Source organism: Aedes aegypti, chromosome 3 (genome assembly GCF_002204515.2).
Source record: "Aedes aegypti strain LVP_AGWG chromosome 3, AaegL5.0 Primary Assembly, whole genome shotgun sequence".
Taxonomy (NCBI): domain Eukaryota; kingdom Metazoa; phylum Arthropoda; class Insecta; order Diptera; family Culicidae; genus Aedes; species Aedes aegypti.
The window spans coordinates 409,610,891-409,624,042 of record NC_035109.1 but is presented as its reverse complement, the minus strand read 5'-3'; the positions used below and the strand labels follow the sequence as shown (position 1 = coordinate 409,624,042).

Below are 13,152 nucleotides of genomic sequence, written 5' to 3'. Positions count from 1 at the left end.
CTGTATTCGCTGATGTCCACACGAATGGGAAGGTATCTTTTCGAGATATTGAAACCCTTAGAATAAAGTCATAAAAATCTACTGTAAATTGCAGTTACTCAACTCTACGGGGCAAGTGGGCACATGAAATTTTACTTTTTATTCTTCCTCATAATACTTACCGTTGCCAATAATCACATAATTAACCATATTTCACGTTGAATACATATATTATATGAATATGATATCAATGTAAAAGGAGTATAAAATGGTAAAACTTTCTTGTTTGTAAGCTACTTACGTGTTTTAATTACTGCAGTAATTGTGAAAATTGTATTATTGTTGTTCTGCTTGTCAGAAAACCACTTTCACGGTGGAATCATTTTATGATTTGATTAAACAGGAAATATCTTCCACTATATTCTTATTGAATTTTGAAATTCCAAGCTAAAAACATCAAAATAACTTCAATACTATTAAAAAAGTCTGTGTAGTGTCACTTACTCCGGGTGCCTGGATAATATTCTTAATGAGGATTTTTAAGCTTTTTGCTAAGGCTTGGGTAACAGGGCGTTTAAGCATATTCCATTTACTTTCGTAGGCCGTTGTAATGATGATTAATTCTACTTTTAATCTCTAACGGTTGATTGGCAAAGAAAATTCTCAATCAATAACAAAGTACTTTACGAACTCTAAGCTGGGAAGCAGGCTATGTCCCAGCAGAGGTGTAATGCCAGACACAAAAAGAATAAATTTAATGTATTCTAACCATGAAAAGAAACAGTGCTCGGTTAGATATACTTCCACAGTATGAATAAGTGAACAGTTGAACCTGCAACATATCTAATCGAATAAGTGTCCTATAGCTCAATAAATCCTCAAAATCACATAGGACAGTTTTGTTTTTTACAAAATGAAACTCAATAGATATGTATATATATTTATTTTATGAACTTTTATATGGAAATAAAACTTTTATCCAACGAAGCTGTCTTTTGCAATGATTACATTTAAAAATAATGTACTCTAAAGAACAAAAAATTTAAATAAAAAAAAATGTTCGGGATCCCTCGGTGGATTTTTTTGGGGAACACGTCAAATGAAAGCTAAAAACCTATATTTTCGAATGGTGAAAGATTTAGCGATGCCAATTTTTTTTGTGATAAACCTTTCCCATATACACGCCGTGCTCTGACTTATCGTGCGATTTTTTCTTTCTTTTACCTTTAGCTGCGGATAATAATGGCAAACATTCCCAAGAAAGAACATTCAGAAGAAGCTGAAAATGCTATTTCAGTGTTGCGGGCCCTAGTTTTGTCCAAAAAGGGTCCATCTACTGTGCACGGCATTTTGGCAGACTATCGAGAATTGGAAGGCGGGCCTCTGATGTACAAAAAGTTCGGATATCCCAATGCAGATGAGTTCCTAAAATCCACCGGAGAATTTGTCGTTCAGAGCAGGATGGGTGAGGTAAGTTGCTTAGAATGTAGTGTACCCTAATATGCGTTCTGATATAACATTTTGTTTCCAGACTGTGATTTTTGTCAAACCCAGTAAAGAATCAGCACATATTCTGAAAATGGTCGCGGCTCAGAAAACCACAAAGACCAGAAAGTCAGGGTTTTCTACGATGCGACAACCTCAGAAACGAACAGGAGGCAATAATTGGAATCCCAGTGCGTACAACAAAATGTACTCTCAGATGCCGAACAAAGCAACTCAATTCGGTCAGAGGAAATATCCCCCGTTATCACAGAATAACTATCAGCGATACACGAACAATCCTCTCAAGCCATTTTTCCAGAATACTCCCCCCACTGGTGGTGGATGGACGAACAACAATCGTTACAATATTCAAAACACCAATGGAAACCAACCTAAACCTCCAATGACAATCAAAGTTGCAACAACGTCAGCACCAAACTCCAAACCTTTCGGAAACAATGTCCCACAAACTACGAACAACCAACGACAGATTCGCATCGAAACTAACAATAACAACTCGACTTTCAAGAATTTCAATAAATCGAGTCCAGATTCTGCCAAGACATCTCAAATTACGCTAACGTCGAATGATCTACGACACATAATCAACGATCGATCGCCGCAAACACCACAAAGACAATCTTCACAATTCGAGTTGAAGAGTCAAGAGTCACAGTTTGCTCCTCGATCATCCGATTATCGTAATGATCAAAGCTTATCTTCTCCTACAAAGGCCACAGCCAAAGACATTCAACAGATGACGCTACCCGACCCGAGCAATAAGCAGCCACACGTTCTACCTCCGCCTTTTGTTGCGCAACCACAAGACCACCGGAGTGTAAATTCCAGACTACAAGTATCAAAAGACGTGATGCCTACATCGCCTCCTGTCCAAAAAATGGTACAGAAAGTGTATCCCTTGCGTGATATGACGACGAATTTCGACGATTCGGTAAGGGTGCCAATACCGGTGACGCTCCCCACGATTCCAGGGCAGAAAACGCTACAAGATCGCCTGAAGATTAAACAGCAAATTGACAGCTCAGATTTGGAAAAAGCTGCCAGAGTGATCACTGTGCATACTCCGGCTAACAATGCGAGTGATATTGAACCCAAGGTTGGTACATTCAAATCTAACATATTTTCAAGTTTAGTCTTTGCATGTTTCGCCTTTGTAGTCCCCGACATCCAACCCAGTAACACCAGTTGCAACAACACAAACAGCCCGCTCGAAAGAACCATTTTCTTGGAATCAACCGACGGCTACACCGATAGAGCTGTTGTACAGATATGCCAAGTGTAACGATCTTGATCGTCCAATTTACACGTACTACAAACTGAGGAACAAGCGCATACAGTGTCGCGTGATGGTATTTATGTATTTCAATATGTACAATTTGTTTATCATTAGTATTATTAAGCTTTAGTTCCCTATCTTTCATTATTATTTATTTACCTATTTCCGTATCTGAGATATGTAAAAACTTTTCCATTATTATCATTTATTTTTAGTTTTTCTATAACACTTGTTTGCTGAGCTAAAATCCAGTGTCCCAACCCCCAATTAGTAGCTACAGATGGCTATGGGGCATTGCACTGTTTTGATTTTATATGGGATTTTGATTTTTACTGGCCTTGTTGTTTACCAATTTTATGTAAGAGTAAAAGAGAGAGGAACATTTTCGTACAGTTTTTCATGGCAACTGTGTAAAAGTAATAATTTGAGATATGTTTTAATTTAATTAAAAAAACGTAGGTAGTCAGTTGATTTGAAGAATTTGAAAAACAAACAACACAAGCAAGAAATGAAAGCAAAATTAAAAACCTCTTTTGATTTTGTGATGTCGTTTTCCGCTATTGAAAACTAAGAACAACATATGAGTTATCGTTATGATGTTTAAATTTGAAAACGAATTACCAATGGTGTTATCCTGTTATGTAATACTTATGACACGCTTACCATGGTAAACTAGTCTTGAAATAAGTTCTATACTGATACATTTCTACAATCAAGATAACCTTGGAATACATTTCTTGACAACTTGTATCAGGTATCTGTCCTAAACCATGGACAAGTTGATACAAGTTGTCAAGAAATCTTTAACATTGATTTTAGGTATTTTAAGAAATATCAAGATGGATTAGACAGGTTATCATTAGGGTTGTCGCAATTTTTCGTAACTGAAAAATAATATCCCATTTTGGCTAATTGGTAGCAATATGGCACAACTTCCAGGGTTGTTTTAAAAATGTTTTATTTCGGTTTCGGCACCATTCGTCCATTATCGACAACCGAAATTGGAACGGTGAATTCACAGCATTCTTCAATCAAAACACTCCAATGAATACATTCACAAGATTCTTAGTTCTGTTAGCTTCTCTCTTATGTATTTTTAGGACTAAACAAACAGATTCGCCCGAAATAAAATAGCTAAATACGGCTCAAAACGCGGTAGATCTCGAGTTGCAGATAATAGTACAACAGAGTAACCCGCAGTTCTTATTGGAGAGACTGCCGAAGAAAAGGTTATTTGTAGATCGTCTTGAAAACATCAGCCCTATTGTACTACCTGAGGATGAGATACCGAGGCCCTCAACTTGGACAGATTGAGGATGCAAGCATCTCGGAATCACAATGGCCGTCTTGCTTTCCTGCACAAGATTTCAAAAGCGCTATTTTGAGCAGTTTCGCCATAAATGTAAAGTTACTTACACACATGACGTCTAAAATAAATGTATGCTGGAATTGTTTTGAAACTACACACAAGAATTAACAGCTTAATTAATGAATTAATTACTTTTATTGTTTTTGACAAGCGCCTTGTATTTTGTTGTAATCAAACAAATCTGGACAAACCCATTAAAAGTGCCCAAGAAGTCTTGAGCCTTTTTTCATAAACGTTGTTGTTGCGCCCACGCAAAATAACACAACTATCAGAAAGATTGGTGTTAGCTCTTCTTGATAGCGGTATTGGTGAACGTGATCGAGCTGAATTGGGCTCAACAGCGTCTTGCAAAGCCAATGATTACCAATGTTGATACGCCCTTTTGAAATGTTTGTCCAGAAATTGCGTTGAAACAGAAATGGTTTTTATCTAAATAAAAAAGAAAATTTCTTGAATATACTGACAGCGTTTTAAATCAGATTTATTTTTGAAAAAACAACATAAAGCATTATTTTAAATTGAAGATTTCTGAACAAACATTTGAAAAGGGCCCAAGAGGTCTTGAGTAGAGATGTACCGAATATTCGGGCCGAATATCTCGATTATTTTGATTTTGCCGAATATTCGGTCTGCCGAATAATGAAATCTGTTATTCGGCCGAATAGGCCGAATAGTGACCGAATAATAACAAAATAAAATAAATTGTAACAAAACATTATGTTTCATACGAAGGAAAATTAAAAAAAAAAACGATTAATTTATTCAAGTGATAATACATCAAATTTTCCCTTTGGTGGATTCCATGGATGGAGTTCGATACTAAATGTTTAAAAATGTGAGAATTTTTCCCCCTCCCCTTGGTTATGCGACCTTGCCGCGATGGGAGGGCATAATCCATTAGCCCATATGATGGAAACCAAAGGCGTAACCTGTAGTGGTGGTATCACATTTTGGCATTTTTTTGCTTAAAGCCGCGTCATAATTTATATGGCGTAGACGCAATAATATCTCGGATGTGATCCAACGGACATTCTGCGTCATTGATAGAATTGATGCCCATTTCAAATAATTAATCTATTCGAAGTGGACATTAATACTATTGGTGACGTTCAGTTTGCCTTTTGCTAACCAGAATGATCCGTAGCCACTCTTACTATTAGCTAGCTAGATACATCGTTATTATATTCGATGTAGGGAATATAACTCTGAGGAAAATGACTAGTAGATTCACTGAGTAGAAATAAGTGGCGACAATCTTATTTAATATGGTTTTTACATTGCCATAAAAAGAAATACCTCTTTTGTAACAACGGTATAAATAATCTAATTCCAGCTTCATTTTCGCAAAATTTACAAGTAGAAAGTAGGCGTTGTGAAGCATTGCATTTGCCACCGAAAAGTGAATCTTGTAGGAGACTGTTATAGAAGCATAAGGTAACTTTACTCTTAAATATTCACTATAATAATGACTATGGAAAGTAAGACGCTAAGATCGATCATTAGGGTTCACTTGCTAGGTTCGAGAAATTGTTGAACAGATAAGGAAAGTGACTTTTTTCTTTAAGGATATATGGACGTAATGACCAATAAATACTTTTTTTAAATAAATACAATAAAAAATAAAATGAACTAGAACTACTACAAAACAGCCTAATTTTGTTAGGACTTCACGACAATTGACATTTAAGCCTCTAATCTTACGTAAAAGACAGGAGTAATCAGAATAGCACTTAAATGACAAATTATTCAAAACCATTTTGACTAGACAGTATGATTAATGACACTACTACACTACTATTTCAAACAAATTCTGATGGAGCTGCTGATTTTCACAATGCTTCCTTTTCTCAGAAGCAAGGGAATATGGGTATTTTTCAAAAACTATCACGTCACAATACTAATAAAAAACAGTGTTCTTGTGGGCACCATAGAGCGCTGCATATGACGAGCCTAACCTCACTTATTTGACAGCTGCTGGTCCTGTTGTTTACGTTTCGGACTTAGTCGTTTTTTCCATATTTTTTTCATCTTCGCATTTCTATCACCAGCATGCTGATGGTGACGATTTTCCATGGTAGGAAGATAGAATAATACGATCCGTGGGTATCTGCAGTGGATTTGACCTCTACTCGCAGCAAACTTTCACGAAATTAGGAAAGATTCGAAAAAAGTACTAAGTCCAAACAACAGGACCAGTACCTGTCAAAATTGATGGGTGACGTCACAGTGCAGTGGAGTATAGCTTAGTCCGTCTGAGTATTGGTCCTGGTAGAGGGAAAACTTGGCAAAAGCCAGACCGAGGGTTCAGCCTTGACAAGTTAAGCTGTCAGGCAGCTCCAACTGAATACCATACAAAAAAAATGTGAGAATTTTTCCGTTCTACGGCATTGCGATGCTGCTCAATATACAAGCCATTCAATATTTCACTCATCTTGCATGGATTGTATTGTATTGTAACAAAGTTTCTCTACTATAGGAACAGTAGGTGTACTATAGGTGCAAGGGAGCTAGAATTTTAAGCAAAAAATCATTTTTTGAACAAACTTGAGCTGTGAATCAATGGTACTTAGATAAATAACTCCTGACATTCATGTCAAAAAATATTTTGCAACGATTTATAGAAAAACGGTCGTAAAAAGCTACTAGTGCGAATATAGGGGACTGTCTACTAAGGGAACACCGACCCTTTTTTTTTTTTTGGTGTTGGGATTTAAACCACTGCGACCATGAGTTTGATCTATTGTGATATACCCCTATTTAATTTGCATTCTTTCAGGACGACGAATTACCATTTGGGGTAAATGCCGTTGACTGATGATGCGAAGTACTCCAATCCGGTATGATTCTTAGAATAAAACCAATAACCAGATTGGGATTTTCTAACCAAATTTCAAAAGGGCTTAAAATGCCCTTATTGAAATATTGTCTTCTACGTACATATAACGCTGGACAGTCACAGAGCAAATGTTGTGAGGTCTCTATTTCACAGTCACAAAACCGACAGACACCAGTTTGACATCGATTGATTTTATTCAAATGATATCTTGTCGGACAATGTCCTGTGAGAAGTCCAATAAGTATGCTTAAAGATTTTTTGTTTTTCCGTAACGTTTTTATTTGGAGTTATGAACAGTTTTGATTGCCTTAAGGTTTCTGTTGCAATCCAGTTTGACTGTATCATTTGATCCTCCCATTGTTTCAATTCCATTTGTATCAAACATTTGGATACACCGCAGAAGGGTTCTGGTCCTATGAACTGGACACTTGACCCTCTCCTTGCAAGTAAATCCGCTTTTTCATTACCTTCAATTCCACAATGGCCTGTTACCCTGTATAAATTAACCTGGTTCTTAACGGACAATTGCTTTAGCAGTGTTATGCATTCCCATACCTGTTTTGATTGGCTTGTGATTGATTTTAAAGCTTTCAGCGCCGCTTGGCTATCTGAAAATATGCAAATCCGTGCATACCTGTATTTCCTTCTCAGACACAAAGATGCACATTCTAGAATGGCATAAATTTCTGCAAGGAAAACAGTGGTCCATCTTCCCATTGGTATTGAAATATCAATACCTGGTCCAGTAATTCCAGCCCCGGTTTTATCATTCATTTTTGAGCCATCAGTGTAGAAAATTATCGATCCTGGTGAGATATTCGGACCCCCTGATTCCCATACTTGGCGGTTTGTTTCAACCACGTTATATGGTATATCTAAGTTCATCCTATTTTCCATCCAGTCTTCGTTCATTACTACCAATGGATTTATTGGAAAATCTTTCAGTATACTGAGATGCCCGAAAAGATTGCCTTCTAAAAATGTATGAGTTCTTTTCAGCCTTAGAGCACTCTTTTCAGCTTCCTTCTGTATATATTGATGTAGCGGAAGTTTATAAAGAGCTGCTTCCAAGGCTTTTGATGGTGTAAGGACTGTTCATTTTATAAAGTGGACACTTTGTTTATGCTATATCTTTTTTATTTATTGATGAAATCGTAAACGGTTTTCTGTGTATCGTTCAACTATTATTCTACAATGTTATGAAAATACAGAAACTTACAAAATGCTTTCGGTTGAAGAACTAAATAGTTTTTGCAAAAACTCCTAAGAAAAACTGTTCGTCAAGTTTAAGCATTATTTTTCGCATGAAAAAAATCCTATATTTAATGAACAAATTGTATGTTGGTATCCTTTACTATTCAACTTAAGGTAGAGCTTTTAAAAACTACAATAATATTCTATCAGTTCCTGACGTTGAGTCACTTTAGTGATCTATTCCTTATGATCAAATTTGCTGATACACCATCTTTTTACTACCAGCAAAAAAGTAAAGTAATAAGCATGTTCAAAACTGGTTTAGATTACTAAAGAAACTATATATGTATAAAAAAAAGCAAAATCTTGAGTTTTAACCGCATTCTTGGGTACCAAATTTACTCTTTATGGTCGTTTTATTGAAAAATCCCATACTTTTAAAATTATATATGCATGTTTATCGATCTAGAGCAAACTGTAAGCGTTTTTCTCAAAATATTTTGATAGGTAGTCTCAGAATAACACATTCTGAAAATAATACATGCAAAATAAATTTGATTTAATTCAAGCAGTGTTCCCAATCTTGATGATTGTCATTGTGCTTTGAGTGGTTTTCTGAAAATAAATTATTTGTTTTTCTATTGTGCTTAAAATATGACGTGGGGACTAAATCAGCAACTCTATGAAGGCGTAAGTTATTTTTATTATAAATACTATATTATTACTTCCGTCTGGACGTACTTTAAACCTTAAAATTCTACTCATATCAGTTCCATTTAAATTTAAAATATTTTTCTTTAAAAAAATTGATAAAAAATGATTTTATGATATCTGCAAAATTGCTTCTCCAAAAATAACTAGTTATTTTTTAGCAAGCTTCTAATTGATGATGCTTTCTAAGTACAACCATTTTTTGAAAATAAAAAATATAAATTGTCGAATTTTCCTGCCGATTTTTAATAATCCTTGATTTTGATAACCTCCAAAAATCGACCGTTCTAAACGTTGTGCCTTATTAGTGTGAAATCATATTATTTTGGTAACTTTTTTATTACCACAGCATTGTACAATATTAGTCGAACGATGTACAGAAAACCGATTTCGATTTCATTGATAAATTAGAAAGATATTGCATGTCCAAAGTGTCCACTTTATAAAATGAACAGTCCTTACTGTGCATTGCTCCTGTTATGGCCACCGACCCTATGCGATGTATTTACTCTAATTAATATGAAGCACTTCCAGAAGTCGGATGAGAAATAAAGCGACGTATTAACCTAGTTCCTTAAAAGTTAAATGGATCAAATCTGCAATCAAAAAGATACAAATCCCTTACTTTAAAAATATAAATCCTCAGAGCTTTTGACTTTTGTTTTTTCTTCACACGGTTTGAAAAGCCTAAAACGATCAATCCGATCAATTCTTCACCGTGGAAGCTATCCCTATTTAAAAACTAGGTGTTATTCAAAATTAACGGATTTATTCGGCCGAATATTGAGTCATTATTCGGCCGAATGTTCGGCCGAATATTCGTTTGGCCGAATAATAATTTCTCAACTATTCGGTTTTCGGCCGAAAGCCGAATAGTGCTATTCGGTACATCTCTAGTCTTGAGCCTTTTTTTAGAAACGTTGCTGTTGAGCCCTTCTTAGCCCGCCCGTGCAAGCTAACACCACTATCAGAAAGATTGGTGTTAGCTCTTCCTGATAGTGGTATTGGTGAGCGTGATCGAGTTGTATTGGACTCAACAGCGTCTTTCAAAGCCAATGTTTACCAATGTTGATGTGCCCTTTTGAAATGTTTGTCCAGATTTGTTAGTTTCAAATACTTCCAATGTTTATGGGGCTTTGCACTGTTTTGATTTTGTATAGGATTTTGGCGGTTACTGGGCTTGTTGTTTACTAAATTCATGGAAGCATGAAAGAGAGGGATTGATTTTTGTGCAGATCCCCATAGCTATAGATCTTCCATTCTGTTTCTCGCTCTAAACAGTGCGTCGCGAGTGAACTCGTGTATTGATCCATTGGTCCATAATGGACCGATGCACGAGTTCACTAATTTGACGTTTGACCGGTGCCGAATTCACTAGTTTCCATGGTCACGTAAATAACACGGCACCGCTCAAACGTCAATGAGTGAACGCGTGCATTGGTCCATTGAGCTGCCAGATGGTTTGATAGAAAATCTGAATCCATCAGGTTAGAAAATCTGTGTTTTATACAAAAAAATCTGTGTCCTATTCAAAAATTGTTGAAAGAAAATCTGTGTTTCATATGAATAATAAAAATCAAAAACAATCTGTGTAATACAGATAAACTGTATAGGTATATGGCAGTCATGATTGAGCGGCAAATTTTTCCGTACGGAAAAGTGACAGCTCCCTTCGATATGCACGGCAAACGTTACCGACGTTATGAAAATTTAATCAGCTCTACTTCTCAGTAGCGTACAGCTCAAGTAACTTTGGTAGCGCAATCATTCCTTGACCGTTTCTTATCCTATCATTTTGCAAAGTACTTATGAACAGCGTACTAGTCATAAAGCAGTTAGTTTTCATACTTCTTTCGGTGAACATAGGCTTTCAAATTATCAAATTCCTAACGCCACCCAAAAACAAGTTTTTTTATATATTTTAAAATGTACCTAAACCAAATGAATTTATTACTATTTTTTTTCCTCATTAGGTAAACGAATCAACATACTCTACATATCCCGATGATTTTGCCAATGAATTTGAAGGACAATTCGCCGCAGCCCAAATCGCTATCGAGAACATAAAACGTGACGAAGAAAGAAACAACTACTCCGTTTGTCTCGATTCAGATTACGAGATCGCTGTCAAAATTCACGAACTCTTGACTCAGTGTCCACACGGCATGTTCAGCAAGAATATTCCGGAAGCATTCAGACAAGCGCACCAGCTATTGCTTCCGGATCACTGGGAACTTATCATTATGTCCCAGTATTCGCATATGTTTTCCAAAGAAGACGCTCAAGAAAATACAATCCTGTTTGCAAATCCTCATGTGGAAAATGATTCCTCAAATTCTTCGCCTTCGATTACGTCTGAGGCAAAGTGCATGACGGCAAATGTTCTCAAACTACCTTGGAATGACCAGTACTGGAACTTGTACATAACGAATCCAGTTTCAACAGTGGAAATATGGGCACGGCTAGTCGGCTCTGAATACAGCGACAAAATGGATGGACTCATAACGGATATTGAGCTAAGTATGATGGGAAACGATAAACCGAAACCCAGTATTGTCAGAAATGGAGAGTATTACTTGGTACAGACCCCCGATAGTTGGCATCGAGTGCGTGTAGATGAAATTGACTACAGCAACAATCAGGGAGTCTGCTTTTTCATCGACCTTGGCGAATGGGAACGTGTATCACTGGATGAAATCTATGTGTGCGATGCCAAATATTTGGAACTTGCTGGACAATCTGTATGCTTTAGTCTTGATGGTCTTGAAGATTTCGGAGAGAATCCGAAAGCCAAGCCACATCTGGACAACCTGATTAGCGGCAAAGTGTGCATTGGCGAAATTCTCACGCCCCGAAATGAGTATGAAAAAGATAATGAGCTCAACAGTGTCGGAGATGTCCGAATTAAAATGATTTTGTACGATACATCATCCGATGAAGACGTCAATTTGAATCCGGTTATTCTAAAGCACATTTGTGATGATACTCCTACACCGGAATTGAACAAAAAAGGTGTTACCACCGTGGTCGTCACACACGTTGATGATTCTGGGGATGTGTATTGCCAGCTGAAAGACGATGCAATGGTCTACATACAGGTAAGTGCCCATAACAAGTGAAACATTGTACACTACCCGTCTAAAGTTTGGGATTACTTTATCAACCCACAAAAGTCAAGAATCACTAATGCTCGGTGTTCAGACAGCCTGGACCGAACAGATCAAAATTGAAGGAGTTCTTGACTTATCTTTACAGGGTCAAAACATCGTCCAGTCCAGTCTGCCTGAACACTGACCAAATTAATGTTCGTAGGTTTAGGGTACTAGGGTAGGTTACTCTTGTAATAATTCAGTGCAGCTAAGAACTCAATTCCGCGCCGTTTGGAATATTTCTAAGAAATTGTACATTGAAATTAACGATGTATTAACGGGCAATGGGCTTAATTAGGTAACTTCACGATACTGAAAACATTGCCATCCAGCAGGCGGCATAAGATTCGAAACAATAATCAAAATAACAAACTAGGTATGCTTATTTGAATGAAATGAATACCCAACTATTTAAATTAGTGTGCCTTCGTAAGCCTAGTTAGGGGCAGTACTTAGTACTTACACATCGGTAACAGAATAATAGTTCATTCAGCTGAAGTAAGCTGTATGAAGAGCACTTTAGCTGAATCAGCTACCAATGGTACTTGCGGGAGATACCTAGTTAGGGGGTCAAGCCTGTTCTTGTGACAAGTCATTCCTGAAATACGATGCGCTTAAACCTTACTGAACTTAATGATTTTTGTATGTCTCGCCTTCTGACAGAAACTGATCAACAATCTGGTTAAATCAAATGCCTTGGAAGGAAACCATCGTGGTTTGTACAAAGGTAAATCGTCTGCACATCAGCTGTACTTGGTGAACGATGAAAAGGACAACAAATGGTACAGAGCGTCTTTGGAAGCCGAAGAGTCCGGACCTTTCTGTCGAATGCTGTATGTCGATAGAGGATTGAAAACGTCGGTAAATGTTTCGAACATTTATCGACTAGAAATGCTAAGTGTAGCTTTGAGCCGTTATCCAGCACAAGCCATTAGGCTGCGAATGTTCGACATCCCTGAAATCACCGACTACCTGTTGTCTCGGATGCGCGTTCTTCTGAAACCAGGTCTGACTGCTATGGTAAGTAGAATAATGAAGTATTATCATAAAAATCACGAAACTACTAGATTGTGTATTCAACTTTATGCTAATCCAGATGTCAATTATATAATGTATAATGCGATAATGTTTT

At 36.8% G+C, this 13,152-nt stretch overlaps 1 protein-coding gene across 2 annotated transcripts in view; it reads left to right on the top strand.

Annotated features, from left to right (window-relative positions):
* The window catches only part of LOC5573221 (tudor domain-containing protein 7A), a 38,689-nt gene that overhangs the window by 12,338 nt on the left and 13,199 nt on the right, over positions 1 to 13,152 (top strand). The window contains exons 2-6 of one of the 2 annotated variants that reach the window (XM_001654373.2): positions 1,210 to 1,449; positions 1,511 to 2,581; positions 2,643 to 2,834; positions 10,845 to 11,969; positions 12,684 to 13,040. In XM_001654373.2, the coding sequence (XP_001654423.1) occupies positions 1,222 to 1,449; positions 1,511 to 2,581; positions 2,643 to 2,834; positions 10,845 to 11,969; positions 12,684 to 13,040 (2,973 nt within the window). In that variant the 5' untranslated portion in view covers positions 1,210 to 1,221. The remainder of the gene's footprint in view (positions 1 to 1,209; positions 1,450 to 1,510; positions 2,582 to 2,642; positions 2,835 to 10,844; positions 11,970 to 12,683; positions 13,041 to 13,152) is intronic. The other variant, XM_021848646.1, reaches the window with a different exon arrangement.